We start from the raw sequence: 27,997 nt of genomic DNA, 5'->3' as shown, positions 1-27,997 counted from the left end.
GACGAATTAATTTTAATTATCTTTCTAGCTGTTTTATCGGCAGTGCTGTGAAAGGATGAAAGGAGTTGCCCCCCTGCACCCCCCGCCCCCGTTTTAGTTTCTATTTCACAAGTCTTAATGTACTTGCTTAGTGTGTTGATTTTCTTTTCCATATACCCTGTACACTGCAGACAGTGGATTTGATGTGAGACTCCACCAGCTGGGCTGCACCCAGCCTGTGTTGGTGGGGTTATGTAAGCTCTGACAGCTGAGGGCTCTGTGCAGTCTTCCTTCTTCTGGCCAAGACCTTATTCCAGCCTGTTGGCAGGTGACCCCCAGGGAGGTGGGAAGGTGAGTCTGTGCTGCACCCTGACACCCGTGTGACATGGAGTGCCTGTCAGTGGCCCTGCAGGACAGCCTGAGCTGCTGCTGCCCCGCAGGCGTTGGCAGCCCGAGCGGGCGGGTGTGTGCCCGTGCTGGCCCAGCCTGGGCATCGCGCTGGGTCGGTCTCTGCGCGTCAGGCTGTAGCAGTCCTGGGCACAGGAGGGTCAGCTTGTTGAAGATCATGGAGAGTTCTTTTAGAGGTGGACCACAAAACAGGGCACACCAGTATGTTTTTTTCTCTATTTCTCATATCTGGTCTTGGCAAGAAAGAAGTTGGAGGTTGCTTAGATCTGTGGTTTTGTGCTACAGTGAACTGTGCTAAATAGTGCTCAGTCAGCAGATATGGCAAGGGGCTGGTCAGGTGAAAGCCTTGAGAGGTCATGTTCGATCAGGTTCCAAGGAATTGGGTTTGTCTTTAGGGGTCCATCCAGAATGACTGTGGGGTCAGTCCAAAAGACAAAGGTTTCAGTCTTTCCGCTGAGGTTAGGGGACACTTGAGTAAGCATCCACCTGTATTCTGCTTCAGTATGAAGGGCTCAGGCTTATTAAACTTCTAAATAGGTTGCAGAGTTCCCTGTCTTTTGCTCTAAGTTACAACTGAAGAATTAAATTGCCAGTTAGTGTTTTCCAGTATAGAGGGGGGATTTTTTGGCTGTTTTTTTCCTTTTTATACCAGAATTCCTTGGGGTTCTTTTTGCTTTTTTCTGATAACAGTGTATAGAACAGGCATTTCATTGTGAGGAAAGAGTGTGTACAGTACAACTGTTTGTTATCTATTCCTGCTTCCCTTCTTGGTGCTGTGGCCAGTAAGTGAGGTTTTGCACAGAAGCCTTGAAAGTGTTTATATTCCATTTCAGCCAGGGTTGCTGCATATGTTAATGTTCCCTGTGTGGGAAAGCAATGTCCTCTCTTAGGCTAAGAACAATAGAATAATTTATATTGGTAAAGACCTTTAAGATGATTGAGTCCAATGTGTCATGGTTTGACAGAGCAATGAAGTGCTCCCCATGCCCTTGCTCCAGCTTGGATGTACCCATAGTGTGTGGTGCCTTAGGGCTGTAGCTACTTCAAGTGGAGCTGCTTCAGGAGAGCCACAGTCTCCTCAGGGCTATACCTGCTGCAGCATACATTTACTCAGGCACAGTCCTTTGAGGTGCACCTGCCCCAGTGTGGCCTGCATGGGCCATAATCCCTTCAGAGGTGTACCTGCTGAGGCACAGTCACAACCACAGCCAGTCTGAGAGGTTCCTGTTCCCACCATCTACAGGTCACAGTCCCTTCAGCTTGAGTTCACACTGCAGCTCCAGTCTGTCCAGTGCAGCAGCACAGAACTGGCAGTGATACCCTGCCCACCTGCCAGCCAGGCTCATCGCTGTGGCTGTTATCAGAGCATTCCCAGGCACAGCAGGAGGCTGATAAGAATGATGTTCTTCGTGTCTGGTTTTCATCAAACATTTGGCAAACCAAATGCTGTGCCAGCTAACAGTAGTAATTCTGGGATGGAAATGGGTGGCATGTGGGCCTGGGCAGAGAGAGCAAGGAGTTTCTGGAGGTTCTCCGTGGTCAGTGTTCTGTTAGTATTTTCTCCTACGTGATCTGGGTACAGAGGTCTGTGTTCAGCCTGTAGCCATGGTGTATTTTGTATTTTGAATAGTTGGGTTTGGGGGGATTTTAAACAATTCATGTGAAGCTCTGGAGTGTATTTTATATAGTCATTCTGTTTTCTGGCATTCACAGAAATAAGACTGAGAGTGCTTCTCATGTAAATCAAAAAAATGTGCTCAGGACAAACCTTGAACATTGGCCACAGCAGCCATGCACTGGATATTACTTGAGCATAAGCACAGAAGTTGAGCTATTACTTTCCCTGTGGTGTCTGTCTGCAGAGCAGAGCTTTTGTGTCACCTGTGGTCTGTGCTACAGGTCTTGCAGGACTGTTCTGCTGGCCTCTTTTGTAAAAGATAGGTGTTCTGTACGCAGGAGTATACTAGGTTGTTGGTGTTTTCTTGCAACAATTGAACATTCAAAGCTGTGACTAAACAAATGGGGTTGATATTTTTCTAGCAGATGAGTTTACAAAAAAAATCCCTGCTGTTTTAAATTCAGTTCTGATCCAGAGCTGGTTCATGGTGCATATAATCTACTAAGCAGGAGACATGCTGTTCTTCAAGGGAATTTTAAAAAAATTGACTAATCCCTTACCCTAGGGAAATACCTTAAAAATCCCCATCTCCTCAGACCACACAGCAGAGGGGCTGAAAAGAGAACTCTAGTGAATGAGTTGCAATATTCAGTGACATCCTCATTAAGAATACCTGGTATTGTGACAGTTTGAGTGGTAGGAGACCTTCCAGTGTAACTTCCTTCACATTCACTCTAATAGGAGCTGCAACAGTTTAAGCATTCAAAGCTGGGTGGATTTTTGCCTCTGAATGACAGATTTAATGAGAGAGACCAATTTGCCAAACACAGTGCTATCAGAGAGCAGTGGTCCAGCTGCTTTTGTGCTTTCATGTGCTCCAGTCTAAGCTTCTTAAAACCAGGTCACGTTTTCTCTATCTGTCAAAATGGGATTTAGGAAACAAATTCTTTATACCTAGTGATCTCTTTCTTGGTTTAATTCTTTTCCCCCTCACTCTGAACTTCCTTAGAGTTGTGATGCAGGGTTTAAACCGAGTCTGCAGCTGAAGCCTGAGGGTACTTAGCACTTCGTAGAATAGGAGGAGAATGCCAATTTAAAAAACAAGATTAAACAACATCAGTGTTAGGTCTTACAGGATTGATACAGTTGTTCACTGTCTTTTGATGGTTTGCTTTTGGTTTTGGTTTTCTTTTGCTTGCTTATTTTGTTTTTTAAAGTGGTTATTTGGCCAGATAAATTTTTATGAAGTTCTTCTGGTCACCAGTCAGCCAGACTGGAGGAAAAAAAAAAAATCATTGGTCTTTCATTATGCTTGGATCACTCCTGATTTCCTTGTTTCTCCCTTCTCTCTTAGAATTATTTTCTTTCACAGTCAGTGCCCTTTTGTATGATACCAGGATAGATTTTGCTGGCTTTGATTACAGGAAGGAATGTAGGCCATAAATAGATGGTGTATATACTGCTAACACCAGGAATCCTGAAATAGCTCATCTCAAAACACAGGGAAAACCTAGCCAGCTGGCCAAGTGCCAGGAGGTTGCAGGGTTCACAGTTACATGTCAAGCCTGAAAGGGAGATTAATGATAGGCTGTGCTCTGAAAAACAGAATGTTGAGCCCCAGGAGAAATTCTGCAGGAGCAAATTCAGGAAGAGCCACGTGCTGACGCCTCAGTGCAGTTTTGCCTTTCTCTTGACTCCTCTGTCCCCACAAGGTTGTGGTATTCCCATATGGTTTGTCTCTGTGATCCACATGGACTGCGCCAGCTGCCTTCTGTGCCTTGATGGAATGTATTCAGGAGGGGCTTGTCTACACAAGTCTGTTTGAAGGAAACCCTTCTTGTTGCACAGTCAGCCTTTTCTGTACAGCCAGTTAACTGCAAAGGGCACTGATAATTTTTGCAGAAGATGGCTGTGGTTCTGTGTTTCTTCTTTTGTGGGACCAGAATTGTCCATACCTGCTACTCTGGAGGTTATAGCCATAAGTTATAGCTATTCTTTGGTAGTGAGGATGTCACACCCAACTAAAGAGACTTGATTAAATAATACAGTTTGTACATGGCATGCCTGACACTGCTCATGGAGGTTTCCAGACCTTTTGTATGGACAACCTGTGCTGCTGTTCTCAAGATCAAAGGGCAGAATGGGGCCAGAGTTCTTCCTCTGAGTCACTGTGGCTCTGTACAGCAGACAAATGGCTTTCAAAACCTCTGCTCTGCTAGAGTGTCACCCACCATTAAAACTGTGAAATACAGTCAAGTTTCATATAGTTTTTTATTTCCTAGAATACTTCTACAATTGTGATGTGAAACAGGTTAAAGTAGAAAACCTGTGGGCCAGAATTCTGACACTCCTGAAAGAAATTGTCCTTTTCCCAAGTGAAGGAAAAACGGAGTGTAAGGTATGGGGTTTGGGTTTTTCAGTTTGTGTGGGGATGGGGTGTCTTTCCACATAAATTTTTTCTTCCAAGGTATTAAATAACAAAATAAGGAGGAACATTTGGTGCTAAGAAAGAGGGGTTTGGTGGGAGAATACTGAAGGATTTGTTCATTTGTCACTTGGTATCTTCCCTAATAACAGTATCAGGATTTGGCCATTAGCTGTATGTACACATACAGTGTTTGTCAGGGGTTTCAGTCTATTTAGCTCCCGAGAATAATACAATTATGTATTTATTATTTTTATTTTCTTTCAACAATGAATGGGATTCTTTTCTTCAAACATGAGTAAGCCAAAAAGAGTTAATAAAGGCTTTATGGTAGTAGTAAATTCTCCCTCTCCCTTTGTTCCACTTACAAACTGCATGAGCCTTTAAGTTTGAAGCACACACAGTAAAGAAGCATCCCTGGTTCAGAGAAGTGACAGAGTCACAGACTCTAAGGGAAAGCCAGGCTTTCTGCCTCACCCTGGGACAGGTTTGTCTGCCTGCAACGTGGCTGCAGCACAGAGAGGTAAAGTGACTTTCAAAATTTCTTCAATGTGTCTCAAGGCAGGGAGCAGTGTCCTAGAGCATGGGTCAGTCACCTTGGCCTCTCTGTAGGAGCAGATGAGTGCTTCTGTGCCACTCCAGTTCCCATTTAATGAAACCATCACCAGATGCTTTTTCTTTGCACTTAGGTCATGCCTCTGACCTCTCTTCCTCTTGCTCACGAAGGAGATTGTGGGGTTTAGAGGGCAGCTCCACCTGGCAAATGTCACATGCCCTGTGCTAGTGTGGCACCTTAGGTGACTGTCTGCCTAAGCTTCAGGCAGTGAGTTACTGGTCTGATTCACTCCCCCTCAATCTGGTGCATCTGTCCTGGAAGCCGGGTGTCTCCCGTGTCCATCAGTCGGGTGTGCTGCAGGCTGGGAGCAGGGGAGGTGAGCGCTGCCACTGCCTGAGCTGTCTCAGCTCTCGTGCCCAGCTCAGCACCCTCAGGCATGCAGCTGCATGATCAGCATTTGCTGATCAACTCCTGACTTTCAAGGTTAAAAGAGAAAGGTAAAGAAGAAAAAATTGGTGTGCTGCTTTAAAGGTAAGCAGTTGCTTGTGTATTTAGGGTAAGTACTTCTGTGTATGTGCTGCCAGAATTAAACTGGTGAAATGGTGTGGGTCATGCTGTCATTCAGTGAAGCTGTTATGTAAAGGTTTTAATTACTTTCTTCATCTGTCTGCTCAGGAACACCACTCGTCTGGCAAAATTTTGAGAAGGCTCAAGGCGTTAAAGAAAGCTCATCTAAATAAAGGAGGGTTAACGTGACATTGCAGTTACTTAATCCTGTATTGTCCTGCCATGTGACTGCAGGGATACCGAGGCGCAGCATTTCTTTTGCCTGGTGCAGAGATTATGCTTTTCCTGTCATCTTCCAGAATCAGTCGCTTTGTTGAACGCACCATGGGAAAGAAACAGAGTGGCAGCATACTTTTTACAGCAAGGCTACCACACGCAGTGACATTTCCAAGGTACAGTGACAAGCTCACAGGCTGAAGAATGAATCAAAGGCAATCCCTACAGTCAGCTTTTGGACTTTTACCAGAATCAAGGAGAACTACGCTCTTAAGGTCAGCTATTCAAAATTAGCTGGAAGTATCTGGATTTATTTGGAGCAGTTAATCAGCTTTCTGTTTGACCTTTATCTATCAAGTTAGCTCTCAAAGGATCAAGCTAAAATCTGAATATTCGTGTCAAATATTTTGCATGTGTCAAATGTACTGCATAGACAGCAAGCACCTTGCCACTTTCTTGCACAAACTTTGCAGTTTTAACTGCAAAGCCTCTTTTACCTTTTACCTAGCTGAAGATCCGGACACACTAATCTGTTAGTGAGGAATGGATGTTTTATCTCTGATTTTGGACAGGACGTGCAATATGTAGATGTGCCAGATTTGTTTTCGAATGAATTTTCAAACTGGTCTTTGGACTTTCTGTAAGCTGCTTTTTTTTTTTTTCTTTTGCTCCATTTGTCACAGTGTCCATAATGTGCAGGATTGCATATTCATACAGAATTACTTCATTTAAACTTCTCAGGACACCGTGTTAAAAGGGGAAGTGATTACCCTATAGACTATGACAACAGGATATGTGAATGAAGGAAGTCTTGGAAAATACCGCTGTTCCAGGTGGCATCACGAGGACAGCAGGGAAGATGATGGGCACCCAGAGTGCCATGAAGGAGATGAAGAGGGCAAACAGCACAGGCTGACCCCATTTGAGAAACTAATGCAGGATATGTCTCATAATGAAAAAGTGGTGAAGGAATTAACGCTGGGAAAGAGAATTGCCTTCTATCGAGTCAGAGGAGAAATAGGAAGTGGGAATTTCTCACAAGTGAAGCTTGGAATTCATTCTCTAACCAAAGGTAGGCACTATTGCATGCTGAGTGACCTATAAAAATGGCTTCCTATGGGAAGAAAGAGGCTGTATGAACCTTGAATACACGTATAGAATTTGTGTGTCTGTGTCTGCATGTGTGTATTTTTTAACATTTTTGAGTTAATCTGTAGACAGGGTGACACATAAATCCTCAGGGTTGGATTCTGCTTTAAAGAAACTAGAAACATTTTCTCTACATGGCAGCTATTACAGGTGGAATTCATCGCTGCACTTCACGGAGTTAACACATCTTGTGGCTCAGACACTCCACACTTTGAAGTGTGGTATTGGGCCTCCCCTCCTATTACCTGCCCTGTCCATCCACCCTCTTCCCTGCCCCAGCTCCTGGCCCACACGGATAAAGGTGATGAATGCCTAGGACAGCAGGTTAGGTATGCTCATGCCTGCAGCCAGAGACAGCAAGGCTTCCTTTTTTCATCCCAAATTTTACTACTGTGAACAAAAAAATTTATTTGTAATTTGTGTGAGAAATGCTATGCCCACTTAACTGACTCATTTGCTGATGGTTCTTTACTGTAGAAAGCTAGGATGGGAGCTATAGGTGTGGGAGGAAGTAGCTATAGCTGTAGGAGGAACAAGCTCTGGTATCACCAAACTGGTGCTTGTGTTGAACTGTCAGTTTTATTGTTTTAATTATACAAAGCACCCTGTCTACTGCTTCTAGGAAGGACTGGAAGGGCTAGGTAGCTGTAGTGGACACTTCAGTCATAGGTATAACTAAGAACTTGTCAACAGCTGTCCTGTTTCGTCTTCTGCCTTTGTCTGGCAATAATAGAAATTGTTGTTTTCCATCAGGGTGACTAGTTTTCTCTGTATCTTTGTACACTGCTATCTTGCTTTTGTTCTAAGAGTCTTTACAATTCAGTTTGATTGACTCTCCTTCCCTTCATCATCTTACAGGTGAGAGAATGAGATATGGCCCAAACCAGGGTTGTCTATTGTTATTTTCTTTAATTACCTCTTTCAGCCCAGATTTAAGGGGGGTGAAAGCTCACAATTATCCTTGGGTGCAGTGGTTGTTGCACTGGGAATCTTAAGTGGAGAACCGATGGTACCTAATTTTTCATATTTAAGCCTGCCAACACCCAAGGGTTGCTTTAACTCAGTTTTGAGGTTTTGGTTCTTCTTGTTTCAGAAAAGCATCTCGGTTCTACTTGGTTCACAAGTTGTTTCCTCTTCTGTGATATTTATTTTTCTTCCCAAGGTAGCTGTTTTGTGCTTACTGTTGGAGGAAATGCTGCTCCTGTACTGGGAACACAAGGAATGCTAATGAAAGGCAGTTAGAAATTCGATCTGGGTTAACCCTTTGTTGAACTTACTTAGGAAAGAGGTTGCTTTAGTATCTGAATAGAGCTGATTCAAAAATTTTGAACTTCAGCGAATACAGTAAGCTCAGACAAACTAAATACCATAACCAAAACTGTACTTTTTCTTTTTCTGGAAAAGGTTATTTTTCAACAGGTATGTCTCAAATTATTTTTCTTTTGTTTGTTTGTATTTTTTTTGGTTAAAATGTTCACTGGAAAGGGAGTTGATTTATTGATGCTAAGTTTATAACTGTCATGAGGAAGGAAGAATGAAAGATAAATATTTTCTGACTCATTCTGCCTGTGAGTTTATCTGTGCCAATAAAATACATGGTCCTGAACAGAAGAACAGGAACGTGCACATGGGTATTCATATACACACACTCACCACTACCAAAGATTATTGTTTTTTGTGGTAGGTACACATTGTTGTGTTGGCAATGAAATGATGCTCCTGCAGAGTGTGTTAATGAGTGCAAGTCTTTTTTTAAAAATCTGATTATATAAATAAAAGTCTTCATCGTTAATGCTGGTCTGGTCTCTGTGGAAGAGGGTGATGTATGTGTCAGAGGGCTGTTCAGCTCTTCCGTAACTGCCAGGTTTAATATGGTCTCTCTCCTGTATCAAAAGAGGAAACAATTTTGGTTTTTACTAAGATGAGCCTTGGTATAAATTACATATATATGGTTTTCTGTTGCCCTTGTAATCTGTTGCAGCAGGACACATGATTTCCAGAGAGGGAGAGAGAGGAAAAGACTTCAGGATCATACTAGATGATGAACTTTTTTTCCCTCAAAAGGGCTGTCTTCATTGTTTAGAAAACACAGAAGAATCTTCAGTGCTATGATGTGGATGCCATGTCCCATGGCTTGGACACATGCACTCTTCACTGGATAAAAAGCTGGCTGGCTAGCTGGAAACGGATTGGTGCTGAATGGAGTTATATCCATGTGGAGCTAGTCACCATCAGAGTTCCAGAGGGCTCAGTATTGGGGCCAGCCCTGATTAATGTCACTCAGTTTGCAGGTGAGAGCACATTAGGTGGGACTGATGATCTGCTGGAGGCCAGGATGTCCCTGCAGAGGGATCTGGGCAGGCTGCATCCATGGGCTGAGGCCAATGGAGTGAGGCTCAAAAAGGCCAAGTGCCAGGTCCTGCCCTTGGGTCACAACAGCCCCAGGCAGTGCCACAGGCTGGGGCAGAGTGGCTGGAAAGGAGCTGGGGGTGCTGGTGACAGCAGCTGAACATGAGCCAGGGAGTGCCCAGGTGGCCAAGAAGGCCAATGGCATCCTGGCCTGGATCAGCCATGGTGTGGCCAGCAGGGCCAGGGCAGGGATTGTCCCCCTGCACTGGGCACTGCTGAGGGCACACCTGGAGTGCTGTGTCCAGCTCTGGGCCCTCCCTGCAAGAAAGGCACTGAGGAGCTGGAGAGAGTCCAGAGAAGGGCAATGGAGCTGGGGCAGGGTCTGGAGCACCAGCCCTGTGAGGAGCAGCTGAGGGAGCTGGGGCTGTTTGTCCTGGAGAAAAGGAGACTCAGGGGAGAGCTTGTCACTCTCCACCACTGCCTGAACAGGGGCTGTGGCCAGGTGGGGGTTGGCCTCTTCTCCCAGGTAGTAAGGGAAAGAGTGAGAGGAAATGGCCTCAAATTGTACCAGGAAAGGTTGATGTTTAGGTTGAACATTAGGAAAAATTTCTATACCACAGGGGCGATCAGGCCTTGGAATGGGCTCCTCAGTGACTGATGAAGTCACTGTCCCTGTGATGTGTATAGGTGCCATTTGGGGACAGTCTTTAGTGGTGGGCCTGACAGGTTGGACTTCATGATCTAAGAGTCTTTTCAGATTTATGTTTCTATGTGTTGTGCTATGCAGGGGTTTTGCCCACTATATAACCTGAACTTTGGCAGAGATTTTCTCCAGAAATTCATGGCGTTTTCTTGCTAAGGACTGTTAAATTCCTAAGCCCTGTACAACTTTTATTTTACATGCCTTCCATCTGACAAAGGAAGTGTGAGAGCACAGCTGAATAGAAGCAATTATGGGCATACACACTTTCTAGCTAGTAAGAAGTCTGTCTAATGTGACACAAATTGCAAAAGCAGAAATGTCCAAACCAATTTGTTGTGGTGTCTTTTAAGCAATTTTAATGTGGTTTTGTTTATATATTTTTTCTTTCTGACATCACATCATACACCATTTCTTCCTGAAATTGCTATTTCCCAACTTTTTCCTAGTTTCTATTACTAAGATTTCACCTAGCACTTTTCAAACCTCATAGACTGCATATAGTCAATCAAAATATCTTTCAACTCTTTTTGTAATTATTTTGGTAAATAAACTTCCTGCTAAAAATGTCGTGTTCAGCGCAGCTGCTAAGCAAGAGTAATAGAGGATTTGTAAACCAAGCATTGTTTGGAAGCAGAAAGAAAGAGTTTAGAAAAGAAAAGGAAGGTGTCAGATTTCTTTGCATGGAATGCATTTGCAACTGCAGTGATGTAGACTTAAAGGAGCTTTGTCCTGATTTATGGTGGTGTTTTTGAGTAGGATCAGGCTCTTCAGTTCAAAATCTCCTCTTTCCTTTTACAACTTAGCAGGAAAACTTACCAGGAGGAAAAGTGGGGCAAAATGACAGGGGAAAAAATTAACTTAGAAGATTTTATTTTAAAGCCCAAATGTTCCCAACTTGCATGGTTAAGATTGTAAGAGTTGTAAGCGTTTAGTTGTGCAAATATAACCTACTGCAAGCTGATGCTCTTTCCTCTTGGTTTAGGAGATCAGTGTGCTATGAACATGAGGAGGGTCTTTCACTGGGTCAGCAGTCACTGTCAGTAGCTGCATTTCCTCCTGGTTCACCCAGCTCCACACCACACAGGAGGTAGCTGCTTCCCTGAGGGGCTCTCCCCTCACACAGAGAGAATCTGTGTGACCAGGATAACTGCCTTGTACTCGGCACAGACTCCTAAACACAGGCACGTCAAGGGATAATTCAGCACTTTCCACCACAAGAATCACATGTGCTTCAAGCATCATCTGCGCTTCAGTAGGGAGATCAATTGATATATGTATCACACTAAAAAATGTAAATATAACAAATATGGGGTTTTCTTGATCTGTACAGACACATGCATAAGTATCCTTAACATTCCTTTATATATGTTGAAATACTAAATTTGAGTTAAAACTTGATAACATTCAGTAAAAACTTGAATGGTTTGATACCTGAATATGTGTAAAAATGTAATAGCCTTCTCCCGCTTTTCTTACAGCAACAAGTGAACAACACCTTTTTTTCCTAATTTATTCCCATTTACTAGAAACCAAGGTGAAGTTTTTTTCTGAAAGATTTATTAAAAGTGATTAATTATTAAGAAATCTGTGATTGTTTGACTGAGATAGTCTTGAGGGAAAAAAAAAACAAAACTGAACAACCAAGAATCTCTTCTTCCCGGAATAAACAGTTGTTTTTATTGCTGTGATCCATTTTAATTTTGCTGTCTTGACAAGTTATACAAAGCCACCGTAAACCTGTTTTAACCAGACTAATCCTTCAAATACCGGCTGTGTTCAGAAGAGTAAAGACAAAAGCTGTAACCTACAGACTAAAAGAGGAACATAAGGGCAACTGTGATTTACCAATTCATATTGCTCTGAGCTACCCTGATGATGTGGTGCAGCTGTAGATATATATAAGTGTTTTGTGGCCTTTGGCTCCTCTGTGTAGGCTTCCAGAAACATGTGGGACTTAACAGCAGCTTTGCATTACCAGAACAGTATGTGCCAGCTCGATTTGCTGTCTTACAGCATCCCTGCAACTTACTTGACTTCACTGCTCAGAATAAAATAGTCAAAGCCTCTGAATTCCCCACAAATTTGTCTGCCTGGTCAGAAACAAAGCACACAAATTTCACACCTCCATTAGTCTCCAAGTACCTGGCTCACGTGAGGAGCTCTGAGCAAACAACAAAAGCACAAAAGACTCTCTACCAGCAGTGAACACCAAAAGCAGATGCTGTACCTTCAAACACGTAGCAGCAGATGATTTGATCAGCCCTTGCATACTCTACCAGCCTTCAGTTGCCAGAGCACTGAGTAGGATGTTGCAGACAGAAAGGTGCAAGGGTTGTGTGAAAGATTGCAGGGGCTTAATAAGTCCCTGCAGCTTAGTTTATACTGATGGGGTGAAATTTTATTGCACTTCTACAGCCAAGCATCATTGTATGTAAATGGTATTACCATTTTGTACCTGTTGCATTAACAACATGGAAAAAATGTTTTTCTTCTCAGAGAAAGTTGCAATTAAGATTTTGGACAAGACAAAGCTAGACCGGAAGACTCAACGTTTGCTGTCTCGTGAGATTTCCAGCATGGAAAAGCTGCACCACCCAAATATCATCAGGCTGTATGAAGTTGTGGAGACACTCTCAAAACTGCACCTGGTGATGGAGTATGCAGGAGGTGGGGAGCTCTTCACTAAAATCAGTACAGAAGGAAAACTGCTAGAAACAGAGTGTAAAATAATCTTCTCCCAGATTGTGTCTGCTGTGAAGCACATGGTAAGTTGCTCTTACACAGGCATGCTGCCTCTCACTACTCTGAGCTCATTCTGAGGATATTTCTTTTGAATTTCAATCGTAGATTTACTGTTACCCAAAATTTCAGGCCCACATTATTAAAAAGCAAAACAGCTAATAGCTATAGAAGAGCTGTTAAAGGTATCTGATGGTTTTCACATCCACCTCAAGTTACTGCCTCTGTGTTGACAGCTTTTGGGAGGAGACTGGAAACACCTGGTGGGTGGAATCACCCTTCTAGCACCAGTGTTCTGGTGTTATAATGTGTTCTGTTTGCTTTAATGTGCTGTGGGCACCAGTGAACAAAACTTCGTTTCTTCCCTCCCTGTTTAAAAACATAGGATCAGTCACTCTTCCACTTCCAGATAGGCTGGTTAGGTGTTGCAAACATCCGGCTTGCTCATTAATGAATGTGTGAATCTGTCACTTAAAGATAGTCAATTCCTGGCCCTCACTTTCTTGCAAGTCTGTGAGGTTTAACACCCAACACTTCTTGCCTGGTCTTCAGTATATACACTTAGGATGATGCTATTTGTGTAGAGCCTAAAGCATCTTGTCAAGGCAGAAAAGGAGCAATTAACTACTTCGGTACATCTCTAAACCTTGCAGAGTAATTACAGCTATTTCAAAAAAAATAAAACCACGGAGAACTGTTCTACAAGTCTGAGAAGCAGCTTTCGTTAAAATTGGCTCAGGGTGCCCTCCGGTGGCTCCTGTCCTCCTTGCCACATAACAGCTTCTGGCGAAGTCAGAAACAAGGGTGATCCCAGGTCAGACGTCTGGAGACTGCATAGCACACTACTCGCGGCTTACGTAAACAGCATGCATTTCTTATGTGTTTTGACGAAATGATTGCATGTGCTTTAAGTGGTGGATTAGCTTCAACGTTTAATCCATAGGACAGGCACCCTGCAGCTATAGGAATTGAATTTGCATTTCAAAATTACACCACGTTTATTTCCTAGAATTAAACATAGACTGTCGAGCTGGCCAACCTCTTCATTTGTACACAGAGACTCCTGCACATTTCCCTTTTGCTAAGCCATCACATCCAGGCTACATAAATCCTTTCTCCTTGCTGCCAGTCCATCCACAAGAACAGAGGATACCTGGCTGTTACTGATGAAAGTTGAAATAGGATGACAAAGGATTTCTTTATTGCCTCCAGATACTGTAGGATGTTACACCAAAGGATAAGGCATAGAGCGCTCATCCATTCCTTCTAGTTATTCCAAAGATGAAGCCAAACTCTTACTTAATCAAGGCAGGTATGTCATGTCTAAGCAGAGCAAATTCAGCTTGAGTCCTTAGCTACTACTGGCATTTCCAATGGAAAAAAAGTAGAAATTTAGATTTCTAAAACTAGAACAAACACCACTAAACTTGGCTGTCCAGCAGCATAAAGTGCTATGAAGCCCAACTCCGTGGTCCTTTTCTCCTGCTACCACCAGTTCCTCATAGGACATTAGATCATAGAATGTAATGGTAGCAAATTTCTTACATTATCTGTGATAATGTTCAATCGGTGAACTAAATGTTTAAATCTGTAAGTTGCATGTAGTAATTGCAAAAGCAAGTGCCATGAACCCTAAAAAAATAGATTTTGCACATGAAGCTGTCTAATCTTGTAGATTAGTCATGCTGCCCTCATACATTTGCTTCATGAAAATAGTTGCTATTAGTTAACAAGTTGAGAGTGCTGTGTTTAAAAATCCCAGCATCCTTCTCCTCCCCCGACTCAATTGTTTTTGTATCCTTGGAGAATTAAGTTAGATTTGTTTAATGATTTTTCCAATTGCAATACTAGTTTCAGAATTTGCCCAAGATAACTCCCTTTCTCCTTCGGGCTAATTAATGAATTAGAGGTAGCCATTGAGAACTTTCCTGGGAACAAAACAATACCAACTTTTCCTCTTCTTCCACAGCATGACAATAATATAATTCACCGGGACTTGAAAGCAGAAAATGTCTTCTACGCCAGTAACACCTGTGTTAAGGTGGGAGACTTTGGATTCAGCACAATAAGTAAAAGAGATGAAACTTTAAAAACTTTCTGTGGCTCTCCTCCTTATGCTGCTCCTGAACTCTTCCGAGATGAAAACTATATTGGCATCTATGTAGACATCTGGGCACTGGGAATCCTCTTATACTTCATGATGACAGGCAGCATGCCATTCCGGGCAGATACAGTAGGCAAACTGAAAAAGTGCATTCTTGAAGGGACATACACTTTGCCTCCCTGCCTCTCAGAAAATTGCCAGAAATTGATAAAAGGAGTCCTTCAGCCAGTACCAACCAAGAGATACTCTGTCAAACTGATTATGAACAGTGAATGGATGCAAGGAATACAGTTCCCCAAACCTTTACAGACATTTAAACTGGATCCAAAGTATTTATCAGACATCAGTACACTAAAAGAAGAAGAAATTGAAGTGAAAAATATTCTGGAGGATCTGGGAATCACAGAACAGCACATTCAGAACAACCGGGGAAGAGATGCACGCAGCTCCATAACGGGGGTCTACAGAATCGTGTTGCACAGAGTACAGAAGAAAAGAGCACTTGAATCTGTTCCTATCATGTCCCAGCCAGATCCAAAAGAAGACAACTCAAGGAATGGAATCACTTCTTACAGTGGCATTAAGCACACATCCAAGCTGTGTTCTATTTTATAAAATTGCACTGCAGGCTTTATGCTCAGCAAATTTGACAAAGGGGATTATTCACTTATCCTTAAGCTGTAGTGTTACTTTTTTTGTAATTTTTGAATAAACCAAAAATGCTTAATTTTCTTTGCATTTCTCAATTAACAGTGAAGCAACTCAAAACCAGCATTTGTGCATTTGTTTGACCCTTTCTCCATACACTTGGTATAGCCAGTGCAAGAACCCAGTAACTGCAAAGATCATGTTTGGAGGGGATCTTTTAATAAACACCATGCTACGGCACTTAACCCGTTTGGGAGATTGTAACAGCTAACTTCTGAAAAGCTGTACCTAAGCTCAACACAACTTCACCAATGCAAACTGGGACAGTTTTTGCAGAGAACTAAATTTAAGCAGAGACCAGGCTATAATCTAAACAATTGCAAATTCTTCTTTTGAACTTCCTCATCAAATTTAACAAGTTAATTTTTAAAAAGCATTTTATTTTCTTTCAAGAAACATCAAAGTAGTTGTTGGCTGCAGTTCCCAACTTGTCACAAATCAGGATTCGGTACTTTAACCCTGTATGTGTGGGTGCCTGGCTAATTGGGCTACCATCAATTACCCTTCTGACACCTTTCACTGCTTGCATGATTCTGCCACCCTGGAACTGCTTGGACTCCAGTTGCGTTCCAATAAAGATAGATTTAAGCATACTCCAAAACCCATGTAGTTTTAAGTTCTTGCCTTAGCCCTAGTTACCAGTAGCTGAATGCAAGCAGCAGCAAAATCTGCTTATATTCGCTGAGCATTACAGGCTTGTCCTCACTCCTGCCATCCTGCTTTGGCAGCCAAAGCTTGCACAAAGCTGATTGTGACACTTGATCACTGCAAAAGCTGGACAGTCTGACAACTCCAGTTGTTCTGAGCATCACCAAAGTGCAGATGCTCTGATTTTCAGCTTTATTCTATGCTTAGATCTTCAAAAGCATCAACTCCAGTGCAAAGGACAAGCGTGGCAGATGTCCTCTGAACAGGGACAGCTGACATGCCTAAGCCGAGAGGCAGAACCTGAGTTTAGCTAAGGAAAGACACCCAACACAAGGTGTACACAGGTACAGCTGGTGCTCTCACATTTAAAGGCAGGACACCTGATCTATTATGACACCGATGAGACAATAATTTCCCTTTAGAGGGAATAATTCATATAAATGAGCAGTGGAATGACCCTGAAAGGCCTTGCATGGGAAACTGGACTCAGTGAGACTCAGGTATGTACAAAGCAAGAACCAAGCCTCCTTCACAGAATTTCTGAGGGTAAATAAAACAATACCAATTTTTATAAAACAGTAATTAATTCCATTTCATAAAGTGGGTATTCCTCTACTACAAACAGTTTCCATATAAAAGCATTTTAAATTATCTTGAGACATGGCCCTGATAAAATTGTTTTACACCAGCTGAAGCAATTATTTATTCCACTTCTGTAATGGAATTACTAAGAAGAAAGATGCAGAATGTCCACACAGCTTGTGACCCCACAACTTTAGGTTTTTACCAGAGCCAGCTTCCTCTTTCCTGTTAAAGAAATCCATTCTAAAAAAAACAACAAGTCAGCACTACTCCCAGCAGGTTTCAAATAACTCAAACTTTATTTTAATAAAGGATCAGCCTCACAGACCTGAGAGGCCTGTGCCAGTAGCTCACCTCTTGGCTTGTCCACTGCCAGCAATGGACTTTGTTCCATGACAGTTTGTTTTACAGGTGCCAAGGTTAAGTTTCATGAGGGCAACCTAAACCCAAATACTTGCAAACACTATCATCATGCATTGCTCCATCATTTTCAGCAGAACAAACAGATTAGTATTCATCAATTTATAATAAACAACTATTTTACCAAGGCTTGACTGTACAAATACAGCAAGTTATCAAATCCTAGTGAGTGACAGGATACAAACACTTCGTTATACACACACAAAAAAATGTAATTAACAGAAATAATTTTTTGCTACTTTATATTAGATAATGTAGCTTTGTAGAATTAGCAAAGAAATAAATTCAATGAAACTTCATTCTGTACATAGCTCAACTTAAATATATATATACATATATATGTATGTATATATATATATATATTACAAGCTTTAAAGGCTCATATCATAGTTCATTTCCAATCTGGGCTTTAAAAATCTACCAGAATGGACTCCCCATAACCACTGTAAATCTATCTACTGCTTGCAAAATGGATAGCTTTAGCTTGTACGCTGGGGGAGGGGGGAAAGAAATAAAAGACTCCACTCCTACAGTATTACCAATAGTGAGAAGGACTTCAAAGTACAAAGCCAGATTCAAAGCTAGAAAGAGTCTTTTGCAAATGTATTATATAAAAGACAACTAATAGGCTAGAGTTCCAGACAAAGTGATAAACATCACTCTCTTCCTTAGTTAGCCAATTAAAACAGCTCCACAATAGCTCTAAATTTTATTTGAAAATGTTGCTCTCTTGAATAGTCTACTAAACCATCTATTATGGTGTCAAATCAATGATCCCCTTTCTTTAGAATAAAAAATTCACTACCTCCCTTCTTCTTCATCTTTCCTCCCAGTCTCCTGTGACTTAAAATGAAGGTATAAATCACATAAGATGTTAGAAGAAATTACACATAGTAACTAACACAGTGAATCACAGAGTTTCTTCTAAGAAAACCACTTGTGTCAGCCTAGCCGTTCTTGATCCAGTCACTTTGACAGGGAAGAGAGGCTCTATTCCAGCAATGGATGTTCTTGGTTCTAATGCCTGTCCCAAAGCAATGGGGTGATGGGAGGCAGACTAGGAGATGAAAGGGAAGGTGATAAAGTGAAAGAGAATTGCAGTATTCAGAAGGTTGACTGCTTATTGTCAAGGCACTGAGAACCCTAACATTTAAAAGCTTGGACTATTTTGCACACAGTTGAATACTAGTAGAAGTTAACAGTGTAGGTTTCAAGTCAATTTACATGGAAGAGCAGGCAGAAGATTCCTTTTTTTTTCCTTTCTGTGTATGAAGACTTTGTAATAGACTATAGCTACTTCTCAGCAATTAAAAAAGTTCAGACATGTTAAGGAATCCCCACAGCACCTGGCACATCCTTCTATCTCCAATATACTCCTGATTTTAGTGTTCTGAAAATACTATAAAATCAGCACACTATAGTATGATGATTTTTTCAAGGAGCCTAAACAGTTTTTTCATGCTCCAATTAAGTACTAGTGTACACTGAAACTTCAGTGCTACTGCAATCCTTTTTCTCTCTCTCTCACCCTGCCCTCACACCTCGTTTCTTTCCCCACCTCACAGAGGTATCTTAATGCTCCCCATTGGAAATGGCGACAGTAACGCCTTCAGATTCTGTTGTTGCAGGGATTCTTGGCACTTTCTTAGCAGGGCTTGGGATGTGCTAAGAAGAAGGGAAAAAAAACATTAAATACAGTTTTCTAGTTCACAGACATTCATACTTCATGGCTAGTCCAACTCTCAAATAACATTCATGCTACAATGGATGGCTTGGCCTTGAGTCAATTAAATTGATCATGCTTCATGCAAACAGATCGTGTGAGAAGAGCCAGTTTGTTTCTCTTTCATTCTTGTGCAGTTTCGTTCTTTTTATGATGAAATGTACTTTTTAAAATCGCAGTTTCAGCTTTTTACTTCTGGCTTGTATGTCACATGTGTTAACAAAGTAGTCAATGTAACTCATAAAACCACTTCCTCTTAACATACATGCACATGCTAAGACAAACATGTAAATGGTTCCACCATTTACATCAAACTTTAAAATTAGAGTGACGAGTGTTCACCTCATGAACAATGCCTGAGTGGACAACTCCAACTCTTGCTTCCAGAGGTCCATCACTCATGAGTGGGCGCCGGGCATAAGTTCTCCTGTGTTTTTCATCCACACGCACAAGGTACCATGTTCCTTCAAAGAGATCCTCAACTGAACACTGGGGAATATAATTGGCTGTAAGAAAGAGAGTAACACATTGTTAGTTGTTTCCTGGTTAGAGTTTCACCCAGCATAGGCCTTGGCAGATTGGATGCACTGAGACAGAAAAAAACAAGCCATCATTTTTACTTCAGACATGCTGGGTCAAATGAACACAAGCTACTTAGAAGCAGAAAGGGATGGACACTTCCTTCATTCTACACCCTAATCATTTAAAGTCTGGCAGATTAAGTGATAAGCATTTTGCTCAAGGACTAGGAATGATAGACATTTATTAGGTTCTTACCCAAATGATGTGTTTCCTGTCTGAGCTTCATGTTTTCAGCAAAGACATCAGGTGCAATACATTTTCTTGAGTCAAGTCTTGTTTTGAGATCAGAAAGGCTGGCAGTTATTTTGTCCAGTGCAGAACCTGCAATACAGAACCATCCACATAGGATAGAGTCAGTACTGAGAACTGCACACTAGTATGTGAACATTTGCATTATAGAATCTGAAGTATTAGCAATTTGAAATATTCCCAATTACCAACTCAAACATTTAACAGAGTTTGAAGACTATTATTTATTTGTTCAAGGAAAGACTTAAACACTCCCTGGAGCTGGACATTCTCAGTGTGGCACCGCTGTCATTAAGGCACTGCCCTGAGGGTTTCCTTATGCTAATGCATTGTGCAACAAGGCATCAAGAGGAGCTGAGCAAGTGAGGCAGATGACATCACCTCCAGTCACTCACCAGGAGTGGCATCCTGTGTGACCCTGATGGAATACAGGGTAGCAGCAAAACCAGAGCCATATGAGAACACGCTGATTCTCTGTCCCGCAAGCTGCTCTGGGGAGTACCTGAAAAATCATACAACAGCTTTTTAAAGTCAGAACTAAGCCAAAGTTCCAGTTTTAAATAACTAGAAAATGCATCTAGCTTTGGAAAAGCAACCAGCAAATTACAATGTCTATAATACACACTTAGCATACTATGTATATAAATGCTGACTTTTAAAAACACAAATTCAAATACTGCTGTTATGTGCTGAGTTTGAAAGCTGCATAGAGTAAGACATGCCTGATAAATGCCCAGAATGTGATGAAGGCAGACATATTTCATTCTTAAGCAAACCAAAGCCAAAAACAAAACACATCTTGGAAGACAGTATCAGAATAAAGAAAAAAGAAAACTCAGGAGGAGTGGTTTAATGTTAACTTCAATCTGCATGTCACTTAACTGAATGTGTGTGAAGAATTGTGTTTTAACTTTAGTTTTCCTGCTTAAGGCAATCTCATAGGAAAAGGTTTGGTAAATGATGCTTTTACAAAAGATTTTCTGAAAAAAACCTTTATGACCGTTTAGTCATAAACGGCTTTTCCCAATGTTATGCTTACTGGGCTAGAAGAGAGGCAAGGCAACCGTAGACTGAAGGGGTATACATATTTCCATTCTGATTGGATACAAGTAATGAAGCTTTGGTTTTCTGATTGAAGAGCTCTGCACTAGCTTTCATAAAAGCTTTTTCCACATCTCTGTCAAAGTATGTATCTTCAAGTTTTATATCCCTATTCAAAAGAGGGGAAAAAAACCAAAAAATAAGTTCAAAACCAGTTATTAAAATAGCAGAAAGTAAAAACACACAATGAATGTGTAACAGATTATGTGAATGAGGTAGCTAGCAGCCTTTCTCACCTGAAAGCTTCCAGACCGCTGAAAACACCATTTGCTGTTTCTGGGTTCTGGTCACTGAGAAAGTCATTCAGCAAGAGTCTAGCCACAGATTTCTGCACCAGCTTACAGTACGGAGAGTGGAAGATCATGAATCCAAAGTCATTCAAGGTGAAACGTCTGTCTGTCCCCTCTGGAAGTGGCAGAAGTGTTACATTACAATCTCTGTTTAGTACTCACTTCAATTATGGAAATAAACCAGGGAGCTGGCAGGACACCAGTCATGGTAGCATGTTGGCATAGAAGAGACACAAACATACAAGTAACACTAACCACTGCTGTCAAGCACACTGAACACACCGCACTGCTTCTGTTTAAAAATTCTTTTTTTACCACCATTTGCACAAGCTAACAATGTTTGCTCTTTCTCTAGAATAAAAAGCTATGTTTAACAGAATCTCTGTATTTCTACCCAGGATTTTGACATAATAATCTACTTAATTTTCTGGGTTAAAAAAAAATAAATCAGGAAAATTACAGAACATTTAAATATTTACCTACATTTCTTAAAAATCTGGATGGAGGTGGGTAATAGTATGCTTTTAACAAAGGCATTATATCTTACATCAACAAATGCCTGTAGAGACTCTTGCTTACAGACTGTCAGGAAATTAGCCATGCCAAAACAGAAATAAATAATTTCTTACAGGAGACAGCCAGTATTTCAATCACTTCAGAACATACAAATATGAAGAGACTTGCAGACTAGTTTTTAGATCAGATACTAAAACTGCCTGTGTGGTACACGCTCGAGCATCTGCCAATCTTGCAGTATCCCTGGGAGAGGCTACGCACCCTTTTGCCACTGGGCGTGGATTTTGTTGCGATAGACGGTGTAGCAGCGGTCCAAAGCACTGAGGTAGCACTGTATGGAGAGCTTGCCATCCACTACCGGATATTCAGAGACCATGTCTGGTTTATAGAAGTCATAGGCGTGCTGCATGTGGGTTCCACGCAACCCTGGTGGGCAGAAATGGACAAAAGTTGAAAATTAGTTTATTCAGCTGCTTTGAGTCAATTGGGATGTGTCAGTTGGCACATGTGGGAAAAGAGGCAGGGGCAGTTTTGGCCCCTGTTCAGCAGATTTTCATGGCAATTCTGGCCATTTGAGATAAGGTTTCACACAGTCCTCAATGGCCTGTAAAGCAGAGTAGGACTGAGCATGACAAACACATGCAAAAGCATTGTCATATTGTCCTGGAAGTAGAATGTTGTTTTGTTCAGATCTAGTATTACTCTATCAATTTTACTGGAGAATCCTCAAGGAAACAAACAAACAGGAATACCACCAATTGTTCCCTGCTTTGTCCTGTAAGAGTTAGCCCAGACAAAGAAGAGATAAAGAACAATTTCTGACATTAGTGGGAGTTGATCTGCTGCCTCAGCAAGGCACAAAGACCAGGGAAGAGGCTCCAGGGCAGATGCAGTATCTGACCTGAACAGTGAATGTTCTCCCACCAGACTCACCTCTCTCAAAAATCAGCGGTGCATTTGGGCCGACCAGCATTGCAACAGCACCAGCTCCCCCAGTGGGCCTGGCATTTCCTGAGGCATACACAGCGATGTCTCCAGCCACCACGAGGGCATAGCGCCCTGGGAAAAACAAACAGGGAAAATTATGAGAAGGAGCCACGAGTCTGGCACATCTAAACACCCATTAGCAATTTTTAGACTCCAGTTATTGAGGAGATGACACCAAGATTAAAGAGCTCTTCAGTTTTTACTTTTCTCCCACATTTAAATCACCTAAACTTACAGAAGACCTTTACATTAGCAGCTATGTTCATGCTGTAATTGAAGTGGCAAATGCCCAGAGCATTTAAGCACTTTAGAAAACAGTTTACCCTCTGAATTTTATATGGTTAAACATGACCACTGTCATTGCAGGTCAGACTGATGTAAGGATGATGTAACTTTTCAAGAAAATACCCTTGACTCACCATCCCAGGAACTGGACTCAATCCAATTAATAGCATTAAAAAGAGCAGCAGTGCCTCCATAGCATGCATTGGTGGTGTCAATTCCTTCTACATCTGTATTACCAGACTCTTCAAAAAGCTGCATCAGGACCGTCTTCACAGACTTTGATTTGTCAATTATGGTCTCCGTTCCAACTTCTAATCTCCCAATGCAATCATAGGAAAGGTTGTTTCTCTCCATGAGCTTCTGAACCACAGTCAAGCAGAGGGAATTGATATCCTCGCGGTCAGAGCAGAACCCCATCCTTGCCTGGCCTAGCCCAATGGTGTACTTCCCAGCATCCACGCCATCATACTTCTCCAGCTCTGTTTGGTCAACATACTGAGATGGAAAATAGATTTCCAGTGCCACAATTCCCACATCTTTGGGCCAACAGGATTCAGCATTCACTGGAAGAGACCCAGGCATTGTGGCAGATCTTTAAGAAAAAAAAAGAAAACCATAAAACCATGAGATTTACTCATATATATTTAGAGGAGCCTACTTTTATTTCCTGTAATTGTAAGGTAAAAGTTGTGTTGCATGTACTCTGTAATGTCATTTGCAAAACGCAAGGCTTTGCCTCTGGTGAAGCTTCAGTACAAGCATACTGTAAACATCATTAGTTTTATAAGATTTTTACTATTAAGTGAAAATACAGATTTCAGCCCTGGAGATGAACAGATGTAGGTTAAACCCAAGCTATCTTTTTGAAGCAAAAACACACACCGAATGTTAAGTGTTTGAGAAATTATTCTTCAATCTTATTTCTGCTTATATGCAAAGTCTCAATTTTGCATATAACCAAGCTAGAAACATTTGATACTCTTATTAGTGTTGCTAGTTGAAATCCCTTACTAGAAAATAACCATCTTAAGACAGGCCAGGACTCTTCAAAATCACTTTTATTTTTAAACAAAGCAACATAGGTCACTTTTTTTGTTTACACTTGCAACAAGGCAGAACTATTTCTGTGGGTTTTTTTTTTTTCTTTTTGTTTTTGATTTCAGTGGGGGTGTTGGTGCTCTTTTTGGTTTTTTTATTTGTTGCATTCTCTCTTCTGGCATTCCAGAACACTGAAACTCCTAATACCATGCCTGGAGGAGTATTTCATGGGCTGAGATGAACAGCGTTCTCCCTGATAGGCCGAGTTTCCTTATTCTAACCCCACAACTTTCCTGTCACCACACTTGGGAATTTGCTACTCCCAAGGACACACGCACTACACCCCATTACTTCAACCCTCCCTCAATTACACAGCCCGGCACCATCCTCCTCAGCTTACATCCTGACAGGGCACTCGTCCCTTCCGTGCCCAGCTCCAAGCTTCCAGAAGCCACGGCCAGCTGCATAAAGGGACAAAGAATGGCCCTACAGCGCACGGAGCGGCTTTAAGCAAATGAACCAATTCCGCCTTGCTTGTGTCCCCTGCTGCCACCTCCTCCCCCGCCCCTCACCACCTCAAGGTTATCCATAACCCACCCTGGAGCCGGGCAGGAGCTGCGGGAATGTGCGCACAGGGTTCGCAGCGCGCCCCAGCCGCAGATGGAGCCAGGCGCCCCGCGGCTCCGGCCGTGCCCCCTTCTGTCCCTCACGCCGCCGCTCCGTGCCGTGCCCCTCCTGCCCCTCACGCCGCCTCGCCGAGCCGTGCCGCCCCTGCCCCTCACGCCGCCCGCCTCTTACACGCTGCGAAATCCCATGGCCGCCACCTGCCGCGGGCAGCGCGCATGCGCGCCGCGGGCAGCGCGCGTGCGCAGAACCGGCAGGACAGCGCGCTCGGCTCGGCCGGCACGGGCGACACCTCCCTGGGGAATAAAACCGAACTGGCCAGCGCCCGAACCCCCGGTGCGGGGAGGGTCGCTGGGTGGCCTTGGCTGTGTTTGTTATTTTGGACAAGCACTCGGCACCTCGCTTCTATTTCCAAAGTGGAGCGGTGCCGTATCACCTTATCTTGCTTTAAACTAGACAGTTAAAAAAAAAACCCCAAACAACCCACAAACTGAGCAAACCCATAATTATTCCAGCCTCCCGGAAGCGGTCGGGCAGGATTTTGGAATTGTTATAGTACAGCAGCAGGCTGATGCTGTTTGCGGAGTGGCCATCAGCCAGGGGAGGGGGTGTGCTGGTCCAGAGAGTGCCCAAGAGCTGCGGGCAGCAAGGGATGTCCCAGCACCGCACCGTGAACAAGTCACACGCACACGGCCTGGGGATACGCAGCAGCGCTGGACTCCAAACCTGGCTCCAAGAGCTGTGTGCTGCCCCAAATCTGCACAGGCACTGCAGGAAGATGCTTTCTGGCTCCCATACGAGTGAAGGCACACTGCCCACAGATATCCCAAGGTACCAGCTGGGAAAAGGGCTTTAGGGTCCAGCTCCCTTTCTGGTACAAAACACCTCATTTTATCAAGGAGGAAATTCCAGCTCATCCATGTCTGGCAGCCACACCTAGGGTGAGCCATGTACCCAGAGTAGAGCTCACTGCTGCTCCAAGGGCCAGAAAGCTTAAATTTGGAGGCTGCAGAGAATCTCAAAAGGCCTAACTTTGTTTAAGATTCATGCAGAAATCATTGAATAACTTGGGTTGGAAGGGACCTCAGAGATCATCTCATTCCAACAACACCCCCTCCCCCCCCCACCGTGGGTTCGAACACCTTCCAGGTTGCTTAATGTATCCAGCCTGGCTTTAAACACTTGCAGGGATGGGGCCTCTGGGCAGCCCGTGCCAGTGTCTCACTACCTTCACCCTAAAGAACTTCTTCCCCATATCTCATCTAAACATACTGTCAGTTTGAAACCAGCCCCCCTTGTACACGTTCTTGCAAGAAGCCCCTCTCCCTCTAATTTTTAATAAGCTCATTGTAAGTACTGAAAGGGTGTAGCAAGGTCTCCCTGACACCTGCCCGGAGCATATAATGGACTTGACAGATAATGGGTGTAGGGAACAGCAGCTTTTATCCAGGCAGTGAATTGTTGAGAAAATCAATATGCCAAAAGGAGTTATATTATTGATGAGAGCTAATGAAAACCAGTGTTTTCTGTGCTTGCTCCTTGCAGAACTCTGAGGTGCCAAAACTGGCATTCAAGTGATATTACTTGCCGCAGTTCTCTCATCAGCAAACTTTGTGCAGAACACAACTAAAGGGGGGGGGGTGTTTCTTTTGTGTTCCGAGGCTCACCAAATACCAAGCTCACCAGGCACACCCAGCAGGGCAGCCAGGCTGTACTGCCATGAGAAGCACTGCTTTGTAAGCATGCTCTGACCGCTGAAGGAAATGGGACATATGACATCTTGAGTCAGTCAGTCATTACAGAAAAAAAAAATTGTTTACTCAGTGTAAAACAGACAGTCTTTTGTCTTCCTGGTCAAACTATCATTGAGTTTTTAGTGAAAACGAAAGCTTTCTCAGAAGTATCATTTGTTTTAAAATAACAAGAACTCCAAATGCTTTGGTTTATGGAAATGAGAAACATGCTTTGTTTCATGTCTCCTTATGATTCTGCTGGGAATGAATGCGAAGAATAAGACAAGCCACTTCTTTCTGCTTGTGCTACCATAACCATGTTTGCTTGTAACAACTGGTGGCATTATTGTTTTTCTTAGGAATTTGAGCATATTATGTCAATAATTTGACTCCTTTATTTCCTGCCTAAGTTTTTAATTCTAACGGAACACTTTACTCAAAGGCAGAAAATAAGCCCCGGCCTTGTTTGCTACAAGTGATGCCTTTGGCTCCAGAGGACCACTGGGACGGGCTGTGCCCGTGGCAGCCCCGGCTGCGACATCACCGACCGCACGGGCCCGCAGGTGACACTCGCGCGCACGACACCCGGGCCGCCACCAGAGGTCGCCGCGCCCGCCGGACGGCGGCCACATACCCGCGGGACGCTCGGCTGCGGGCGCTGGGATGGGCCGGGACCGGCATCCCCGCGGGATGCTCACTCACCGCCGAGCGCCGGGATACAGGCAAGCCGCGCAGAGCCGCGGGGACGGAACCTCGGGCGGAGCCCTGCGGCCCCACCCGAGCGGATGGCGGCACATCCCAGCACGAGGTTCCGTCAGTTCCGTCACAACACGGGTGGGCGCCGGGATGCCCACACCCTGCGGCAAACGCCGTCAGGAAAGAAGGCGGCGGCATCCCTTGGGGCAGCACCCGGCTGCCTTTGCCTGAGCACGGGTGGTGGCACGGGCAGGGAGACACACCCGGTCCACCTTTCCCGGCTTGGGAGGGCGACGCTGTCGCGACATAGAGAGGTGCCTAAGGGACTCACGGAAAGCTCCTCGGTTGCCTCCGAGACGGGGGTAGAGCCCGGAGGAGCCCGGCAGCTGCCGCTCACCGCAGCTCACACAGCCGGGGGCCTCCCCCGAGGGCAGGACGGGAGGCGGAGGTCGGGACCCCCATTCCGGGATGCGGTTCCTTCGGGACGCACCTGGTTGCCCGGGCAGTGAGAGTCGCCCGCTGCGCCGCCCTACGGGCCGTGTGCTCGGGACAGCGGCTGGCGCGGGATACGTCGTGACACCTAAGTTAGGACACCCTGACACACCTTTTTGGGGTGTTTTTTCATCTTTTCTTTTTTTGTCTTTTTTTGCACTTTAATTTTTTTTTATTCTCCACCCGCCCTGTGCCGCTCTCCGGGCGTTTCTCCGAAGGCGCTCTCATCCACAGGAAGCCGCTCCCAGTTATGCCGACCCTGCGTGCGGCTCCCCCTCCCAGCCCCGCCGCCCCTCGCGGGCTTCCCCCACGCGGCTCCGCGGCCCCTCGCCCCCGACCCGAGTGTCCCCGCGGGGATGTGGCCGCGCTCACCCGTCGGAGGTGATGGTTCCCGGTGTCGTTCCCGATGTAGCTCCCGTTGTCGCTCCGCACGCACTCAAGACAGCACCGGCCTCCGGCAGGCGTGCGGCCTCTTTAAGCAGCTGCACCGCCCGCCACCCGGCGCGCGGC

General features: G+C 43.8%; 2 protein-coding genes across 2 annotated transcripts; one reads left to right on the top strand and one right to left on the bottom strand.

The window, feature by feature from the left end:
- Positions 1-138: 138 nt before the first annotated feature.
- NIM1K (NIM1 serine/threonine protein kinase) lies at positions 139-18,301 on the top strand. The gene is made up of 4 exons (XM_050986837.1): positions 139-330; positions 5,662-6,841; positions 12,467-12,735; positions 14,679-18,301. The coding sequence occupies exons 2-4, from the start codon at positions 6,550-6,552 to the stop codon at positions 15,426-15,428; spliced, it is 1,311 nt and encodes a 436-aa protein (XP_050842794.1). The 5' UTR covers positions 139-330; positions 5,662-6,549; the 3' UTR covers positions 15,429-18,301.
- Positions 17,027-27,997, bottom strand: HMGCS1 (3-hydroxy-3-methylglutaryl-CoA synthase 1). The gene is made up of 10 exons (XM_030236726.2): positions 27,860-27,997; positions 23,039-23,496; positions 22,566-22,691; positions 21,894-22,058; positions 21,063-21,231; positions 20,765-20,935; positions 20,121-20,227; positions 19,672-19,797; positions 19,237-19,400; positions 17,027-18,836 (listed from the first exon to the last, which is right to left on the bottom strand). Exons 2-10 carry the CDS (start codon positions 23,484-23,486, stop codon positions 18,744-18,746), a joined length of 1,569 nt encoding a protein of 522 aa, XP_030092586.1. The 5' UTR covers positions 23,487-23,496; positions 27,860-27,997; the 3' UTR covers positions 17,027-18,743.

This window comes from Serinus canaria, chromosome Z, assembly GCF_022539315.1.
Source record: "Serinus canaria isolate serCan28SL12 chromosome Z, serCan2020, whole genome shotgun sequence".
Lineage (NCBI taxonomy): Eukaryota > Metazoa > Chordata > Aves > Passeriformes > Fringillidae > Serinus > Serinus canaria.
Note: the sequence above shows the minus strand (reverse complement) of the source record. Positions and strands in the feature narration are given on the sequence as shown.